The sequence below is a fragment of the Pseudophryne corroboree genome (assembly GCF_028390025.1).
Source record: "Pseudophryne corroboree isolate aPseCor3 chromosome 3 unlocalized genomic scaffold, aPseCor3.hap2 SUPER_3_unloc_23, whole genome shotgun sequence".
In the NCBI taxonomy this organism is placed as follows: domain Eukaryota; kingdom Metazoa; phylum Chordata; class Amphibia; order Anura; family Myobatrachidae; genus Pseudophryne; species Pseudophryne corroboree.
Window position 1 is genome coordinate 241,812 of NW_026967512.1, and position 19,591 is coordinate 261,402.

The 19,591-nt window shown below is 51.1% G+C and overlaps 1 protein-coding gene across 1 annotated transcript in view; it reads right to left on the reverse strand.

Moving 5' to 3' along the window:
- The window catches only part of LOC134983767 (zinc finger protein 585A-like), a 140,846-nt gene extending 122,849 nt beyond the window's left edge, over positions 1-17,997 (reverse strand). Inside the window, exons 1-5 of the mRNA XM_063949409.1 lie at positions 17,953-17,997; positions 3,862-4,051; positions 2,934-3,010; positions 2,714-2,815; positions 1,938-2,573 (exon numbers count right to left, since the gene is read on the reverse strand). Of these exons, the coding sequence (XP_063805479.1) occupies positions 1,938-2,573; positions 2,714-2,815; positions 2,934-2,967 (772 nt within the window). The 5' untranslated portion in view covers positions 2,968-3,010; positions 3,862-4,051; positions 17,953-17,997. The remainder of the gene's footprint in view (positions 1-1,937; positions 2,574-2,713; positions 2,816-2,933; positions 3,011-3,861; positions 4,052-17,952) is intronic.
- Positions 17,998-19,591: the final 1,594 nt, after the last annotated feature.

Consider the following 19,591-nt stretch of genomic DNA (forward strand, 5'->3'; position numbering starts at 1 on the left):
ACTAGGACGTCAGAGAAATTAATATATCTATTAGCACACGCCGGTCTATATGGATTATCTATAGACCGGCGTGTGCTAATAGAGACACTCAGGGCATGTAATACCATAGGCTGAGGTACTGCTAGCACACAGTATGGCTGCTGGTGACAGTGACATGATGTGAGGGGGAGAGCAGGAGTATAATGGGGGCTGATGGCTCCTGATGTATGAGATACACCAGAGAGTGTGGGGAGGAGACTGGTCAGATCTCTGGGCTGGTAACTGTGACATGATGTGAGGGGGAGAGCAGGAGTATAATGGGGGCTGATGGCTCCTGATGTACGAGATACACCAGAGAGTGTGGGAGGAGACTGGTCAGATCTCTGGGCTGGAAACTGTGACATGATGTGAGGGGGAGAGCAGGAGTATAATTGGTGCTTGCTGTCGGAGGCCCTGGCGGCCACATGGTTAATAGCAGCCGTGGCACTGAAGGGGTTAACACTAAGTGTCCGGCGCCATTTACAGGACACTAGGCGCTTGGTGACACTTTTAAAATGCACTGACGCTAGGCACCAGGTATTGAAATGTAAAAAAATCATCGATGGCGCGCTGCTGCGGCCCGGATCCTCTCCAGTGGCAGCGAAGTGGTAAACCCCCACGCGTACACACACCAGCGCCAGAGGGGAGAGTGCTGCAAGGCGCCGCAGCTGGGAAACCAGGACCTCCGGCTCTAGGTGTATGCGCCGGAGAAAGGAGCCACAGATGACCAGATTGCGCCACAGATGGGGGACCAGGCTAGCCGGCTCCCTGTGCGGCGGGAGGAGACAGGTGCTGAGGTCCAGGAGCTGGGCTCCCTGCGCCTCAACATTGCAGTGGGAGAGGGCCGCGGCGGCCAGTATGAACGTCATGGGCTGCCGGGCTCCAGGAGGGAGCAGACACGGACACCGTGGGTGCGCCACTCACAGGGGACCGGGCTAGCCGGCTCCCTAGCGGCGGGGGGATCCATAGAGATCACCCTCGGTGAACAGAAAACCCTGACAGAGGATCTAGGCTGCCCATCTCTGGAGCCTGAATTCAGGAAGCAGCTGGTGAGCTAGGTCCCGGGCAGATTCCTGGAAGTAAGTTTCAGCAGGAAAACTTTCCCCCAGCCCAGACTGATCATCACCAGGGTGGATCCCAACCCTCCAGGATGGGACGGTCAAAGAAGAGTGACCACTCCCCACTGTCCATAGAGGACAATGGAAGCCGTGCATGTGGCCAAGGTTTGCACAGCTCATGAGTAAATAGTGATTGGTTACCCCCTGTGGTACTGTGTGGAACATGGACATAAAAAGGAGGCCTGCGAGCCTCCAGAGTGTGTTATACCATTTGCGTTCTGCTGTAAACATCTGCAGTATTGCCGAGTCTTTTTTAAGACTATTTTGGGCAAATAAACATCTTCTGCCTCAAGATGACCGCCTCATCTTGCGACCTGCAGGGCTAGGCGAAACCTAGCTCAGTTTTCCGGCTGTCCAGGGTACACTCAGTGTCCCCAAACTCTGCCTTCCGCCAGCTACCGCGCAGAGTTCTAGACAAGCGACAAGTGGGGAATAGTCAGCACCACACAGGTGTGGTAAGACAATGTGTCGACGCATACAGAGCAGAACCGTGGTTCCAGGCACCACAGCAGGGTAGGAGTCTGGTGGTGGCATCATAGTCGGTAACATGCGATTACTGACGGTAAGTGGGAATCCCCTATCTGGCCAGGTACTGTGTCACCTAAACATCCATTCTGTGACTGGAGGCGGGACTCGAGGTGGTGAGGGCCCTCTTACGGAACCGTCAGGTCACAGTGCTGATGGCTCCTGACTCCCCCCACTGGAAAAATACACATTCATTAGTTTGTACTGACAGAGGAGGGTGTAGGATAAGAGATTGCTGTAGTCACTGAGTAAGGAGAATATGTGTTTATTACTCACCTGTGCTGATATCTGTAGGGATCTCCTCCTCCTTACACTGCTGATCATCCCTCACATACGTCTCTTCTTCTCCCTCTATATCTTCTGCCTTCATATCAGTCACATACGTCTCTTCTTCTCCCTCTATATCTTCTGCCTTTATATCAGTCACATACGTCTCTTCTTCTCCCTCTATATCTTCTGCCTTTATATCAGTCACATACGTCTCTTCTTCTCCCTCTATATCTTCTGCCTTTATATCATTCACATACGTCTCTTCTTCTACCTCTGTATCTTCTGCCTTTATATAATTCACATACGTCTCTTCTTCTCCCTCTATATCTTCTGCCTTTATATCAGTCACATACGTCTCTTCTTCTACCTCTGTATCTTCTGCCTTTATAGCAGTCACATACATCTCTTCTTCTCCCTCTATATCTTCTGCCTTTATATCAGTCACATACGTCTCTTCTTCTCCCTCTATATCTTCTGCCTTTATATCAGTCACATACGTCTCTTCTTCTCCCTCTATATCTTCTGTCTTCATATCAGTCACATACGTCTCTTCTTCTCCCTCTATATCTTCTACCTTTATATCAGTCACATACGTCTCTTCTTCTCCCTCTATATCTTCTGTTTTAATATCAGACAGACGTTCTACCTAAAAACACAAAAATTTGCACAGTCAGACTTAACTGAGGTGAAACAGTATAATATCAGTGTATAAGACACACAGCTTCTCTACAGATCATATAGTGACAGTCACTGAGATATATTGGAGAGACCCTAAATCCCACCTACCTGATCCTCCTGTGGGGTCCTGTGATTCTCCTCTGTACAATCCTGGGAATACAGAGGACGGGGACATCTCTCTGGGGTATCTCTGTTACTGGGCCCATCTGTAGGAGACACACAGTGACTGAGTACAGTGTATATATGTGATTATCAGATGATGTGTGTATGTAGGGGCCCCCATACCTGCTCTCCCCTGTACATTACATGACAGTCTCCTCTTACCCAGTGATGTGAGGGGCCGGTGATTCTCCATCATCACGTCCTTGTACAGACCCGTGTTCCTCTATATACTCCCCCTCCTGCATGGAGACATAGACAGTGACATCCTGACATCTTGTAGGAACCTGACACACACAGTGATACATTCATCACCCAGATACATCCCCCAGTGTTACTGTATAATGTCCCATTCCCGGCAGTCCCCTCTCCAGTCATCACCCAGACACATCCCCTGGTGTTACTGTATAATGTCCCATTCCCAGCAGTCACCTCTCCAGTCATCACCCAGACACATCCCCTGGTGTTACTGTATAATGTCCCATTCCCAGCAGTCACCTCTCCAGTCATCACCCAGACACATCCCCTGGTGTTACTGTATAATGTCCCATTCCCAGCAGTCACCTCTCCAGTCATCACCCAGACACATCCCCTGGTGTTATTGTATAATGCCCCATTCCCAGCAGTCACCTCTCCAGTCATCCCCCAGACACATCCCCTGGTGTTACTGTATAATGCCCCATTCCCGGCAGTCACCTCTCCAGTCATCACCCAGACACGTTCCCCGATGTTACTGTATAATACCCCATCCCCAGCAGTCACCTCTCCAGTCATCACCCAGACACATCCCCTGGTGTTACTGTATAATGTCCCATTACCAGCTGTCACCTCTCCAGTCATCACCCAGACACATACCCCTGGTGTTACTGTATAATGTCCCATTCCCAGCAGTCACCTCTCCAGTCATCCCCCAGACACATCCCCTGGTGTTACTGTATAATGTCCCATTCCCAGCAGTCACCTCTCCAGTCATCCCCCAGACACATCCCCTGGTGTTACTGTATAATGTCCCATTCCCAGCAGTCACCTCTCCAGTCATCATCCAGACACATCCCCTGGTGTTACTGTATAATATCCCATTCCCAGCAGTCACCTCTCCAGTCAGCAGCTGAATGATCTTTTTAGGGAGTTCCAGGATCTTCTGGTCAATGTGTCTCATGTGTCAGTGAGTGAGGTGGAGGCACCGTGATGGGACTCTGGGTCCTGCGCAGTCCTCCTGACACACGGGGATGGCTGCTCGGTGTCTCACACTCACCGGATGTCTTCTTCACTACTGTGTAACCCTGCGAAATGGGGGAGACATCACTGTAAATACACACAGATCCCCTCACCTCCCCAGTCATGTCCCTGTATTATTACTACTGTGCCAATAGACACACTCATCCCAACCCATACAGTGCACCTGTCCTATAACGGGCACACTTACCTCTGCATTATGGTTACCTCCTTTCTACTCAATGCACCTACCAGACATACACACCAGGGACGTGCGGTGAGGTACATTTATCAGGAGGCACTGGCTAGTACCAGAGCCAGATTTACACACAATATATGAGCCCAAGGATTACACACAGGTGCAGCAGGATACACCCGTGGGCACTTACACAGGTGCAGCGGTATACACCCGTGGGCATTATACACAGGTGCAGCGGTACACACCCGTGGGCATTATACACAGGTGCAGCGGTACACACCCGTGGGCAATATACACAGGTGCAGCGGTATACACCCGTGGGCAATATACACAGGTGCAGCGGTATACACCCGTGGGCAATATACACAGGTGCAGCGGTATACACCCGTGGGCAATATACACAGGTGCAGCGGTATACACCCGTGGGCAATATACACAGGTGCAGAGGCATGCACCCGTGGGCATTGTACACAGGTGCAGAGGTATACACACCCGTGGGCATTAGACACAGGTGCAGAGGTATACACACCCGTGGGCATTGTACACAGGTGCAGAGGTATACACCCGTGGGCATTGTACACAGGTGCAGAGGTATACACCCGTGGGCATTGTACACAGGTGCAGAGGTATACACCCGTGGGCATTGTACACAGGTGCAGAGGTATATACACGTGGGCATTAGACACAGGTGCAGAGGTATACACACGTGGGCATTAGACACAGGTGCAGCGGTATACACACGTGGGCTATATACACAGGTGCAGAGGTACACACACGTGGGCATTATACACAGGTGCAGAGGTATACACACGTGGGCATTATACACAGGTGCAGAGGTATACACACGTGGGCATTAGACACAGGTGCAGAGGTATACACACACGTGGGCATTAGACACAGGTGCAGAGGTATACACACGTGGGCATTATACACAGGTGCAGAGGTATACACACGTGGGCATTAGACACAGGTGCAGAGGTATACACACGTGGGCATTAGACACAGGTGCAGAGGTATACACACGTGGGCATTAGACACAGGTGCAGAGGTATACACACGTGGGCATTAGACACAGGTGCAGAGGTACACACGCGTGGGCATTAGACACAGGTGCAGAGGTATACACACGTGGGCATTAGACACAGGTGCAGAGGTATACACACGTGGGCATTAGACACAGGTGCAGAGGTATACACACGTGGGCATTATACACAGGTGCAGAGGTATACACACGTGGGCATTATACACAGGTGCAGAGGTATACACACGTGGGCATTATACACAGGTGCAGAGGTATACACACGTGGGCATTGTACACAGGTGCAGAGGTATACACACGTGGGCATTGTACACAGGTGCAGAGGTATACACACGTGGGCATGATACACAGGTGCAGAGGTATACACACGTGGGCATTATACACAGGTGCAGAGGTATACACACGTGGGCATTGGATACAGGTGCAGAGGTATATACACGTGGGCATTGTACACAGGTGCAGAGGTATACACACGTGGGCATTAGACACAGGTGCAGAGGTATACACACGTGGGCATTGGATACAGGTGCAGAGGTATATACACGTGGGCATTAGACACAGGTGCAGAGGTATACACACGTGGGCATTATACACAGGTGCAGAGGTATACACACGTGGGCATTGGATACAGGTGCAGAGGTATATACACGTGGGCATTGTACACAGGTGCAGAGGTATACACACGTGGGCATTAGACACAGGTGCAGAGGTATACACACGTGGGCATTAGACACAGGTGCAGAGGTATACACACGTGGGCATTAGACACAGGTGCAGAGGTATACACACGCGGGCATTATACACAGGTGCAGAGGTATACACACGTGGGCATTATACACAGGTGCAGAGGTATACACACGTGGGCATTATACACAGGTGCAGAGGTATACACACGTGGGCATTATACACAGGTGCAGAGGTATACACACGTGGGCATTAGACACAGGTGCAGAGGTATACACACGTGAGCTATATACACAGGTGCAGAGGTATACACACGTGGGCATTATACACAGGTGCAGAGGTATACACACGTGAGCTATATACACAGGTGCAGAGGTATACACACGTGGGCATTATACACAGGTGCAGAGGTATATACACGTGGGCATTATACACAGGTGCAGAGGTATACACACGTGGGCATTGGATACAGGTGCAGAGGTATACACACGTGGGCATTGTACACAGGTGCAGAGGTATACACACGTGGGCTATATACACAGGTGCAGAGGTATACACACGTGGGCATTATACACAGGTGCAGAGGTACACACACGTGGGCATTATACACAGGTGCAGAGGTATACACACGTGGGCATTATACACAGGTGCAGAGGTATATACACGTGGGCATTAGACACAGGTGCAGAGGTATACACACGTGGGCATTATACACAGGTGCAGAGGTATATACACATGGGCATTATACACAGGTACAGAGGTATATACACGTGGGCATTAGACACAGGTGCAGAGGTATATACACGTGGGCATTATACACAGGTGCAGAGGTATATACACGTGGGCATTAGACACAGGTGCAGAGGTATACACACGTGGGCATTATACACAGGTGCAGAGGTATACACACGTGGGCATTATACACAGGTGCAGAGGTATACACACGTGGGCATTATACACAGGTGCAGAGGTATATACACGTGGGCACTATACACAGGTGCAGAGGTATACACACGTGGGCATTAGACACAGGTGCAGAGGTATACACACGTGGGCATTATACACAGGTGCAGAGGTATACACACGTGGGCATTATACACAGGTGCAGAGGTATATACACGTGGGCATTATACACAGGTACAGAGGTATATACACGTGGGCATTAGACACAGGTGCAGAGGTATATACACGTGGGCATTATACACAGGTGCAGAGGTATACACACGTGGGCATTAGACACAGGTGCAGAGGTATACACACGTGGGCATTATACACAGGTGCAGAGGTATATACACGTGGGCATTATACACAGGTGCAGAGGTATACACACGTGGGCATTATACACAGGTGCAGAGGTATATACACGTGGGCACTATACACAGGTGCAGAGGTATACACACGTGGGCATTAGACACAGGTGCAGAGGTATACACACGTGGGCATTATACACAGGTGCCGAGGTATACACACGTGGGCATTATACACAGGTGCAGAGGTATATACACGTGGGCATTATACACAGGTACAGAGGTATATACACGTGGGCATTAGACACAGGTGCAGAGGTATATACACGTGGGCATTATACACAGGTGCAGAGGTATACACACGTGGGCATTAGACACAGGTGCAGAGGTATACACACGTGGGCATTATACACAGGTGCAGAGGTATACACACGTGGGCATTATACACAGGTGCAGAGGTATACACACGTGGGCATTATACACAGGTGCAGAGGTATATACACGTGGGCACTATACACAGGTGCAGAGGTATACACACGTGGGCATTAGACACAGGTGCAGAGGTATACACACGTGGGCATTATACACAGGTGCAGAGGTATACACACGTGGGCATTATACACAGGTGCAGAGGTATATACACGTGGGCATTATACACAGGTACAGAGGTATATACACGTGGGCATTAGACACAGGTGCAGAGGTATATACACGTGGGCATTATACACAGGTGCAGAGGTATACACACGTGGGCATTAGACACAGGTGCAGAGGTATACACACGTGGGCATTATACACAGGTGCAGAGGTATATACACGTGGGCATTATACACAGGTGCAGAGGTATACACACGTGGGCATTATACACAGGTGCAGAGGTATATACACGTGGGCACTATACACAGGTGCAGAGGTATACACACGTGGGCATTAGACACAGGTGCAGAGGTATATACACGTGGGCACTATACACAGGTGCAGAGGTATACACACGTGGGCATTATACACAGGTGCAGAGGTATACACACGTGGGCATTATACACAGGTGCAGAGGTATACACATGTGGGCATTATACACAGGTGCAGAGGTATATACACGTGGGCACTATACACAGGTGCAGAGGTATACACACGTGGGCATTATACACAGGTGCAGAGGTATACACACGTGGGCATTATACACAGGTGCAGAGGTATACACATGTGGGCATTATACACAGGTGCAGAGGTATACACACGTGGGCATTATACACAGGTGCAGAGGTATACACACGTGGGCATTATACACAGGTGCAGAGGTATACACACGTGGGCATTAGACACAGGTGCAGAGGTATACACACGTGGGCATTAGACACAGGTGCAGAGGTATACACACGTGGGCATTAGACACAGGTGCAGAGGTATACACACGTGGGCATTATACACAGGTGCAGAGGTATACACACGTGGGCATTATACACAGGTGCAGAGGTATACACACGTGGGCATTATACACAGGTGCAGTGGTATATACACGTGGGCATTATACACAGGTGCAGAGGTACACACACGTGGGCATTATACACAGGTGCAGAGGTATACACACGTGGGCATTAGACACAGGTGCAGAGGTATATACACGTGGGCATTATACACAGGTGCAGAGGTATATACACGTGGGCATTATACACAGGTGCAGAGGTATATACACGTGGGCATTATACACAGGTGCAGAGGTATACACACGTGGGCATTATACACAGGTGCAGAGGTATACACACGTGGGCATTGGATACAGGTGCAGAGGTATATACACGTGGGCATTATACACAGGTGCAGAGGTATACACACGTGGGCATTGGATACAGGTGCAGAGGTATATACACGTGGGCATTATACACAGGTGCAGCAGTATATACACATTTGGGCATTATACACAGGAGGAGTAGTATAAATTTGGTGAGTGCGGGTAAGGTAGGTGGAGGGGGGGGGGGGGGCACTGCCTCACCTACCATAGAATTTTTACTTCAGACCTTTGACTACAGAAATAATTAGAATAATTCAAAGATGATATTTATATGTTCTTTGTATTTTACATATACTGTATATAGTGAAAACTGTGGTGTATACGTTAGTATGACAGGAACAGCTCCGTCTCCCCGCACGTCACTGATACATAGGAACACCCAACCCCATGTGTGCGGAGCGTTCTACCCTCACTTCTGCTGTGCACACTTCTCCCACCACAACCTAGCTGTGATGTGTGCGCATCCTACCCTCACTGATGTGCCTACTGGTCACCTACCCCGCACCCATGTAGCCACCTGACACGCACCCCTCCCCCATGCAGCCACCGGTCACACATCCCACCCTCACTGATGTGCCTACTGGTCACCTACCCCGCACCCATGTAGCCACCTGACACGCACCCCTCCCCCATGCAGCCACCGGTCACACATCTCACCCTCACTGATGTGCCTACTGGTCACCTACCCCGCACCCATGTAGCTACCTGACACGCACCCCTCCCCCATGCAGCCACCGGTCACACATCCCACCCTCACTGATGTGCCTACTGGTCACCTACCCTGCACCCATGCAGCCACCTGACACGCACCCCTCCCCCATGCAACCACCGGTCACACATCCCACCCTCACTGATGTGCCTACTGGTCACACACCCCACCCCCATGCAGCTACAATCACACATCCCACCCTCACTATGCTGTGCCTGCTGGTTATACCCCCAATGCAGCCACCGGTCACGCAACCTCACCCCCATGCAGCCACCGGTCACGCAACCTCACTCCCATAAAGCCACCGGTCACGCAACCTCACCCCCATGCAGCCACCGGTCACGCAACCTCACTCCCATAAAGCCACCGGTCATGCAACCTCACCCCCATAAAGCCACAAGGTCACACAACTCCTCCCTCATGCAGCCACCGGTCACACAACTCCTCCCTCATGCAACCACCGGTCACACAACTCCTCCCCCATGCAGCTAACGGTCGCGCAACTCCTCCCCCATGCAGCCACCGGTCACACACACACAACTCCTCCCCCACGCAGCCACCGGTCACGACGACAGGTGACGGCCGGGGGAGGGGGGGGGGGGCGGGGAAACGACAGGTGACGGCCGGGGGGGCGGGTGTTGAAACGACAGGTGACGGCCGGGGGGGGTGGGCGCGTCGAGTACGACGACAGGTGACGGCCAGGGGTGGGGGAACGACAGGTGACGGCCATGGGGGGAATGCCAGGTGACAGTCAGGGGGGACAGCAGGTGATGAAAAGGGGGTGGCAGGAGAGGAAGATGTGTCAGGGTACAGCCAGGCAGATGCAGGAGAGGCAGGTGATGAGTAGGGGGCTGCAGGTGAGGCAGCAGGGTGCAAGCAGGAGAGCCAGGTGACGGACATGTGGGTGGCAGGAGATGCAGGTGGTGGAAGATGACGGGCAGGGGGTGGTAGAAGAGGCAATGGAGGAAAGGTACAGGCAGAGAGGCACAGGTAAGACAGGCGGTGGCAGGTGAAAGACAGCGGGTGGTAAAAAGGCAGGTTACAGGCAGGAAAGTGGCAGGTGATGGGCAGGGGGGTGGTAGGAGAGGCAGGTGGTGGCAGGTGACAGACAGGGGGTGGTAGGAGAGGCAGGGGGCAGCAGGAATGTCAGTCAACTGGCAAGCGGCTGCAGACGACTGGCAGGGTACAGGACAGGGTGGTAGGGTATAGACTGAGGATGGCAGGTGGTGGCAAGAGAGGCGGGTGACAGACGGGGTGGCAGGGGTGTGGTAGGGTACAGGCAGGGGGTGGCAGGAGCGGTGGGTGACAGGCAGGGGGTGGCAGGAGTGGTGGGTGACCGGCAGCGGGTGGCAGGGTAGAGGCAGGGTGTGGCAGGAGAGGCGGGTGACATACAGGGAGTGGCAGATGACATGCAAGGGATGGCATAAGAGGTGGGTGACATGCAGGGGGTGGCAGGAGAGGCAGGTGACATACAGGGAGGGGCAGATGACAGGCAGTGGACGGCATGAGAAGTGGGTAACAGACAGGGGGTTGTAAGGTACAGGACGGGGTGGTAGGGTATAGACTGGGGGCGGCAGGAGAGGCGGGTGGCAGGGTACAGGCAGGAGGTGGAAGGAAAGGTGGGTGACAGGCAGCGAGTGGCAGGGGGAGGCAGAGACATGCAGAGGATGGCATGAGAGGTGGGTGACAGGCAGGGGCGTCAGCAGAGGCGGGTGACATACAGGGAGTAACAGATGACAGGCAGGGGATGGCATGAGAGGTGGGTGACAGGCAGGAGTGGCAGGGTAGAGGCAGGGGGTGGCAGGAGAGGCGGGTGACAGACGGGGTGGTAAGGTACAGGCAGGGGGTAGCAGGTGACAGGCAGGGGGCAGCAGGTGAGGAGGCATTAGGAGAGTGTCAGGGGCAGCAGGTGATGGGGCATTAGGACAATGTCAGGGGCAGGAGAGGGGGCATTAATAAGGAGAATGTCAGGGGCAGCAGGCATTAGGAGAATGTGAGGGGCGGCAGGTGAGGGAGCATTAGGAGAATGCATAGGCAGCAGCTAAGGGGGCATTAGGAGAATGCAGGGGCAGCAGGTGAGGGGGCATTAGGAGAATGCAGGGGCAGCAGGTGAGGGGGCATTAGGAGAATGCAGGGGCAGCAGGTGAGGGGGCATTAGGAGAATGCCAGGGGCAGCAGGTGAGGGGGCATTAGGAGAATGTCAGGGGCAGCAGGTGAGGGGGCATTAGGAGAATGTCAGGGGCAGCAGGTGAGGGGGCATTAGGAGAATGTCAGGGGCAGCAGGTGAGGGGGCATTAGGAGAATGTCAGGGGCAGCAGGTGAGGGGGCATTAGGAGAATGTCAGGGGCAGCAGGTGAGGGGCCATTAGGAGAATGTCAGGGGCAGCAGGTGAGGGGCCATTAGGAGAATGTCAGGGGCAGCAGGTGAGGGGCCATTAGGAGAATGTCAGGGGCAGCAGGTGAGGGGGCATTAGGAGAATGTCAGGGGCAGCAAGTGAGGGGGTATTAGGAGAATATAGGGGCAGGTGGGAGGCTATTAGGAGAATATAGGGGCAGGTGAGGGGGTATTAGGAGAATATAGGGGCAGCAGGTGAGGGGGCATTAGGAGAATATAGGGGCCGCAGGTGAGGGGGCATCAGGAGAATATAGGGGCCGCAGGTGAGGGGGCATCAGGAGAATATAGGGGCAGCAGGTGAGGGGGCATTAGGAGAACATAGGGGCCGCAGGTGAGGGGGCATTAGGAGAATATAGGGGCCGCAGGTGAGGGGGCATTAGGACAATGTCAAGGGCCGCAGGTGAGGGGGCATTAGGACAATGTCAGGGGCCGCAGGTGAGGGGGCATTAGGACAATGTCAGGGGTCGCAGGTGAGGGGGCATTAGGACAATGTCAGGGGCCGCAGGTGAGGGGGCATTAGGACAATGTCAGGGGCCGCAGGTGAGGGGGCATTAGGACAATGTCAGGGGCCGCAGGTGAGGGGGCATTAGGACAATGTCAGGGGCCGCAGGTGAGGGGGCATTAGGACAATGTCAGGGGCAGCAGGTGAGAGGGCATTAGGACAATGTCAGGGGCAGCAGGTGTGGGGGCATTAGGAGAATGACAGGGGCAGCAGGTGAGGGGGCATTTAGGAGAATGCAGGGGCAGCAGGTGAGGGGCCATTAGGAGAATGCAGGGGCAGCAAGTGAGGGGGTATTAGGATAATGTCAGGGGCAGCAAGTGAGGGGGTATTAGGAGAATATAGGGGCAGGTGAGGGGGTATTAGGAAAATATAGGGGCAGCAGGTGAGGGGGTATTAGGAAAATAATAAGATTTTACTTACCGATAAATCTATTTCTCGTAGTCCGTAGTGGATGCTGGGACTCCGTAAGGACCATGGGGAATAGCGGCTCCGCAGGAGACAGGGCACAATAATAAAAGCTTTAGGATCAGGTGGTGTGCACTGGCTCCTCCCCCTATGACCCTCCTCCAAGCCTCAGTTAGGATACTGTGCCCGGACGAGCGTACACAATAAGGAAGGATTTATGAATCCCGGGTAAGACTCATACCAGCCACACCAATCACACCGTACAACCTGTGATCTGAACCCAGTTAACAGTATGATAAACGCAAAGGAGCCTCTGAAAAGATGGCTCACAACAATAATAACCCGAATTTTTGTAACAATAACTATATACAAGTATTGCAGACAATCCGCACTTGGGATGGGCACCCAGCATCCACTATGGACTACGAGAAATAGATTTATCGGTAAGTAAAATCTTATTTTCTCTGACGTCCTAGTGGATGCTGGGACTCCGTAAGGACCATGGGGATTATACCAAAGCTCCCAAACGGGCGGGAGAGTGCGGATGACTCTGCAGCACCGAATGAGAGAACTCCAGGTCCTCCTCAGCCAGGGTATCAAATTTGTAGAATTTAGCAAACGTGTTTGCCCCTGACCAAGTAGCTGCTCGGCAAAGTTGTAAAGCCGAGACCCCTCGGGCAGCCGCCCAAGATGAGCCCACTTTCCTTGTGGAATGGGCTTTTACTGATTTTGGCTGTGGCAAGCCTGCCACAGAATGTGCAAGCTGAATTGTACTACAAATCCAACGAGCAATCGTCTGCTTTGAAGCAGGAGCACCCAGTTTGTTAGGTGCATACAGGATAAACAGCGAGTCTGATTTTCTGACTCCAGCCGTCCTGGAAACATATATTTTCAAGGCCCTGACAACGTCAAGCAACTTAGAGTCCTCTAAGTCCCTAGTAGCCGCAGGTACCACAATAGGTTGGTTCATGTGAAATGCAGAAACCACCTTAGGTAGAAATTGAGGACGAGTCCTCAATTCTGCCCTGTCAGAATGCAAAATTAAGTAAGGGCTTTTATATGATAAAGCCGCCAATTCTGACACACGCCTGGCTGAAGCCAAGGCTAACAGCATCGTCACCTTCCATGTGAGATATTTTAAGTCCACAGTGGTAAGTGGTTCAAACCAATGTGACTTTAGAAAACTCAACACAACACTGAGATCCCAAGGTGCCACTGGAGGCACAAAAGGAGGCTGTATATGCAGCACCCCTTTTACAAATGTCTGAACTTCAGGTACTGAAGCCAGTTCTTTCTGGAAGAAAATCGACAGGGCCGAAATTTGAACCTTAATGGACCCTAATTTTAGGCCCATAGACAGTCCTGTTTGCAGGAAATGAAGGAAACGACCCAGTTGAAATTCCTCTGTAGGGGCCTTCTTGGCCTCACACCACGCAACATATTTACGCCAAATGCAGTGATAATGTTTTGCGGTTACGTCCTTCCTGGCTTTGACCAGGGTAGGGATGACTTCATCTGGAATGCCTTTTTCCTTCAGGATCCGGCGTTCAACCGCCATGCCGTCAAACGCAGCCGCGGTAAGTCTTGGAACAGACAAGGCCCCTGCAGTAGCAGGTCCTTTCTTAGAGGTAGAGGCCACGGTTCGTCCGTGAGCATCTCTTGAAGTTCCGTGTACCAAGTCCTTCTTGGCCAATCCGGAACCACGAGTATAGCTCTTACTCCTCTCCTTCTTATGATTCTCAGTACTTTTGGTATGAGAGGCAGAGGAGGGAACACATACACTGACTGGTACACCCACGGCGTTACCAGAGCGTCCACCGCTATTGCCTGAGGGTCCCTTGACCTGGCGCAATATCTGTCCAGTTTTTTGTTTAGACGTGACGCCATCATGTCCACCTTTGGTTTTTCCCAACGGTTTACAATCAGGTGGAAGACTTCTGGGTGAAGTCCCCACTCTCCCGGGTGAAGGTCGTGTCTGCTGAGGAAGTCTGCTTCCCAGTTGTCCACTCCCAGAATGAACACTGCTGACAGTGCTATCACATGATTTTCCGCCCAGCGAAGAATCCTTGCAGCTTCTGCCATTGCCCTCCTGCTTCTCGTGCCGCCCTGTCTGTTTACGTGGGCGACTGACGTGATGTTGTCCGATTGGATCAACACCGCCTGACCCTGAAGCAGAGGTTTTGCTTGACTTAGGGCATTGTAAATGGCCCTTAGTTCCAGAATGTTTATATGAAGAGATGTTTCCATGCTTGACCACAAGCCCTGGAAATTCCTTCCCTGTGTGACTGCTCCCCAGCCTCTCAGGCTGGCATCCGTGGTCACCAGGATCCAATCCTGAATGCCAAATCTGCGGCCCTCTAGTAGATGAGCACTCTGCAGCCACCACAGAAGAGACACCCTTGTCCTTGGCGACAGGGTTATCCGCTGATGCATCTGAAGATGCGATCCGGACCATTTGTCCAGTAGATCCCACTGAAACGTTCTTGCATGGAATCTTCCGAATGGAATCGCTTCGTAAGAAGCCACCATTTTTCCCAGGACCCTCGTGCACTGATGCACTGACACCTGGCCTGGTTTTAGGAGGTTCCTGACTAGCTCGGATAACTCCCTGGCCTTCTCCTCCGGGAGAAACACCTTCTTCTGGACTGTGTCCAGAATCATTCCTAGGAACAGTAGACGTGTCGTTGGAATCAGCTGCGATTTTGGAATCTTTAGAATCCACCCGTGCTGACGTAACACTACCTGAGATAGTGCCACTCCGACTTCTAACTGTTCCCTGGACCTTGCCCTTATCAGGAGATCGTCCAAGTAAGGGATAATTAAGATGCCTTTTCTTCGCAGAAGAATCATCATTTCGGCCATTACCTTGGTAAAGACCAGAGGTGCCGTGGACAATCCAAACGGCAGCGTCTGAAACTGATAATGACAGTTTTGTACTACAAACCTGAGGTACCCTTGGTGAGAAGGGTAGATTGGGACGTGGAGATAAGCATCTTTGATGTCCAGAGACACCATATAGTCCCCTTCTTCCAGGTTCGCTATCACCGCTCTGAGTGACTCCATCTTGAATTTGAACCTTTTTATATAAGTGTTCAAGGATTTCAGATTTAAAATTGGTCTCACCGAGCCGTCCGGCTTCGGTACCACAAACAGCGTGGAATAATACCCCTTTCCCTGTTGTAGGAGGGGTACCTTGATTATCACCTGCTGGGAATACAGCTTGTGAATGGCTTCCAAAACTGCCTCCCTGTCGGAGGGAGACTTTGGTAAAGCAGACCTGTATATTATTACAATACAGGCCACTACTCCTGTATACTATGACAGTACAGGACGCTGCCCCTGTATATTATGCTACTACCCCTGTATACAATGATGGCACAGGATACTACCCCTGTATATTATGACAACACAGGCCGCTCCACCTGTATACTATGACAGCAGATGATGCTACCCCTGTATATTATGTAAAGACAGGCCACTCCCCCTGTATACTATGACAGCACATGATGCTACCCCTGTATATTATGTTAATACAGACCGCTCCCCGTATACTATGACAGCACATGATGCTACCCCTGTATATTATGAAAACACAGGCCGCTCCTCCTGTATACTATGACAACACAGGCTGCTACCCCTGTATATTTTAGCAACACAGGCCGCTTCCCCTGTATACAATGACAGGACAGGCCACTCCTTCTGTATAGAAAGCCAATACATGCTGCTCTCCCTATATAAAAATAGTAACAAGACACCACAGGCCCCTCCCCCTGTATACTATGACAGCACAGGCCGCTCCCCCTGTATTCAATGACGGCACAGAATGATACCCCTGCATATTATGACAATACAGGCCGCTCCCCCTTTATACTATGACAGCACAGGATGCAACCACTGTATATTATGACAACACAGGCCGCTCCTCCTGTATACTATGACAGCACAGGATGCTACCCCTGTATACTATGACAGCACAGGCCACTCCTTCTGTATAGAAAGCCAATACATGATGCTCACCCTATATAATAACAGTAACAAGTCACCACAGGTTGCTCCCCCTGTATACTATGACAGCACAGGCCGCTCCCCCTGTATACAATGACAGCACAGGCCGCTCCCCCTGTATATTATGACAATACAGGCCGCTCCCCCTGTATACTATGACAGCACAGGATGCTACCCCTGTATATTATGACAATACAGGCCGCTCCCCCTGTATACTATGACAGCACAGGATGCTATATATTATTATTATGACAACATATGCTGCTCCCCTGAATATTAATACAACACAGGCCGCTCACTCTGTATAGTACAATGCCAAGGACACAACACCTGTAATGTTCCGTTTATGGAAATACAATAACGGAGGGGTCAGCGCCACCTGTATTACGGTAACGGCGGGGTCTGAGTCACCCGTATTACGGTAACCGCAAGGTCTGCGCCACCTGTATTACGGTAAGTCCGGGGTCTACGCCGCTTGTATTACGGTAACGCCGGGGTTTGCACCACCTGTATTACGGTAACGGCGGGGTCTGCACCTCCTGTATTACGGTAACGGTGGGGTCTGCGCCACTGTATTACAGTAACGGCGGAGTCTGCGCCACTGTATTACAGTAACGGCGGGGACGGCGCCACCTATATTACGGTTACGGCAGGGGCTGCGCCACCTGTAATACGGTATCGGTGGGGTCTGCGACGCCTGTATTACGGTAATGGCGGGGTCTGCGTCACAGTATTACGGTAACGGCAGGATCTCCACCACCTGTATTACGGTAACGGCGGGGTCTGCGCCCTCTGTATTTCGGTAACGGCGGGGTCTGCGCCACCTGTATTACAGTAATAGGACACTAGAGTGTCAGCCACCTGTACAGGGATAATGCAGCACCAGAGGCTGCTCCAGCTGCACTATAACAAGGCACCAGAGGCTGCTCCCCCTGTAGTACAGAACCTGACACCAGAGCTGCTCAGCCTATAGAATAATAATAATAATATCATTACCTGCTGCCAGACACAGCAATGGCTGCTCTCTGCTCCTGCTGCCTTGTGGGAATGATAGAAGGAAGGCGGAGCTCAGACCTGGGGAAAATGGCCGCCGCTCCTGACGTCATTACACGGCCAGGGAACCTATTGCTGCTGCAGTTGATGCCGGACTGGTCTACCATAAAATGGCCGCCGGCCTTCTGCACTGAAGACTTTTATGGTTTTTGTCATTACTGGGGGCGGAGCTGCGGGCGGGGTGAAGGAGGGGAGGGGCCAATAACCAGGAAGCAGATTTTGCCAATCATGCCCTACTTCCTGCCTGTGCGTTCCACCTTACTTCCGGATTGTGCGTTCCACATACAGGAAGTGAGTTTTCATCGACTGCTGCAGCTTTCCAGTGTCCGTGGAGATCAGGTAATGGCGTCTTACTATACAGGGGGAGCAGCCTCTGGTGTCCTGTTATTATTACTATACAGGGGGAGCAGCCTCTGGTGTCCTGTTATTATTACTATACAGGGGGAGCGGACTGTGGTGTCCTGATATTATTATTATACAGGGGGAGCAGCCTGTGGTGTCCTGATATTATTATTATTATTATACAGGGAGAGCAGCCTGTGGGGTCCTGTTATTATACAGGAGGAGCAGCCTGTGGTGTCCTGTTGTTATTATTATTATTATTATTATTATTTTACAGGAGGAGCAACCTGTGGTGTCCTGTTACTATTACTATACAGTGGGAGCAGTCTGTGGTGTCCGATTATTATTATTATACAGGAGGAGCAGCCTTTGGTGTCCTGTTATTGTTGTTGTTATTATTATTATTATTATCATCATTATAATAATACAGGGGGAGCAGCCTGTGGTGTCCTGTTATTATTATTATTATTATTATTATACAGAGGGAGCGGCGTGTGGTGTCTTGTTTTTATTATTATACAGGTGGAGCGGCCTGTTGTGTCCTATTATTATTATACATGGGGAGCGACTTGTAGTGTCCTATTATATTTTTTCTGGTGGAGCAGCCTGTTGTGTGATTTTATTATTAATATAAAGGGAGCAGAATGTGGTGTGCTGTTGTTTTTAGTGTTATACAGGGGGAGCAGGTTTTTGTGTACAGTTATTATTATACAGGGACAGCATCTTGTGGTGTTCTGGTATTATTATTATACATTGGGAGTGATGGTGATTTCCTACAATACAGGAGGAATGGTCGGTGGTGTTCTGCTTTTAAATACATCTGTTATTATTTTTATACTGGGGTGCAGCCTTTAGTGTCGTTATTATTATTACTACAGGTTGAGTATCCCATATCCAAATATTCGGAAATACAGACTTTTTTGAGTGAGAGTGAGATAGTGAAACCTTTGTTTTTTGATGGGTCAATGTACACAAACTTTGTTCAATGCACAAAGTTATAAAACAATATTGGCTAAAATGACCTTCAGGCTGTGTGTATAAGGTGTATATGTAACATAAATGCATTCTGTGCTTAGACTTGGGTCCCATCACCATGATATCTCATTATTGTATGCAATTATTCCAAAATACGGAATAATCCGATATCCAAAATACCTCTGGTCCCAAGCATTTTGGATAAGGGATACTGTGGGGATTGAAAATATTGCTCAATATCTAGGATGTATTATAGCAGAGACCG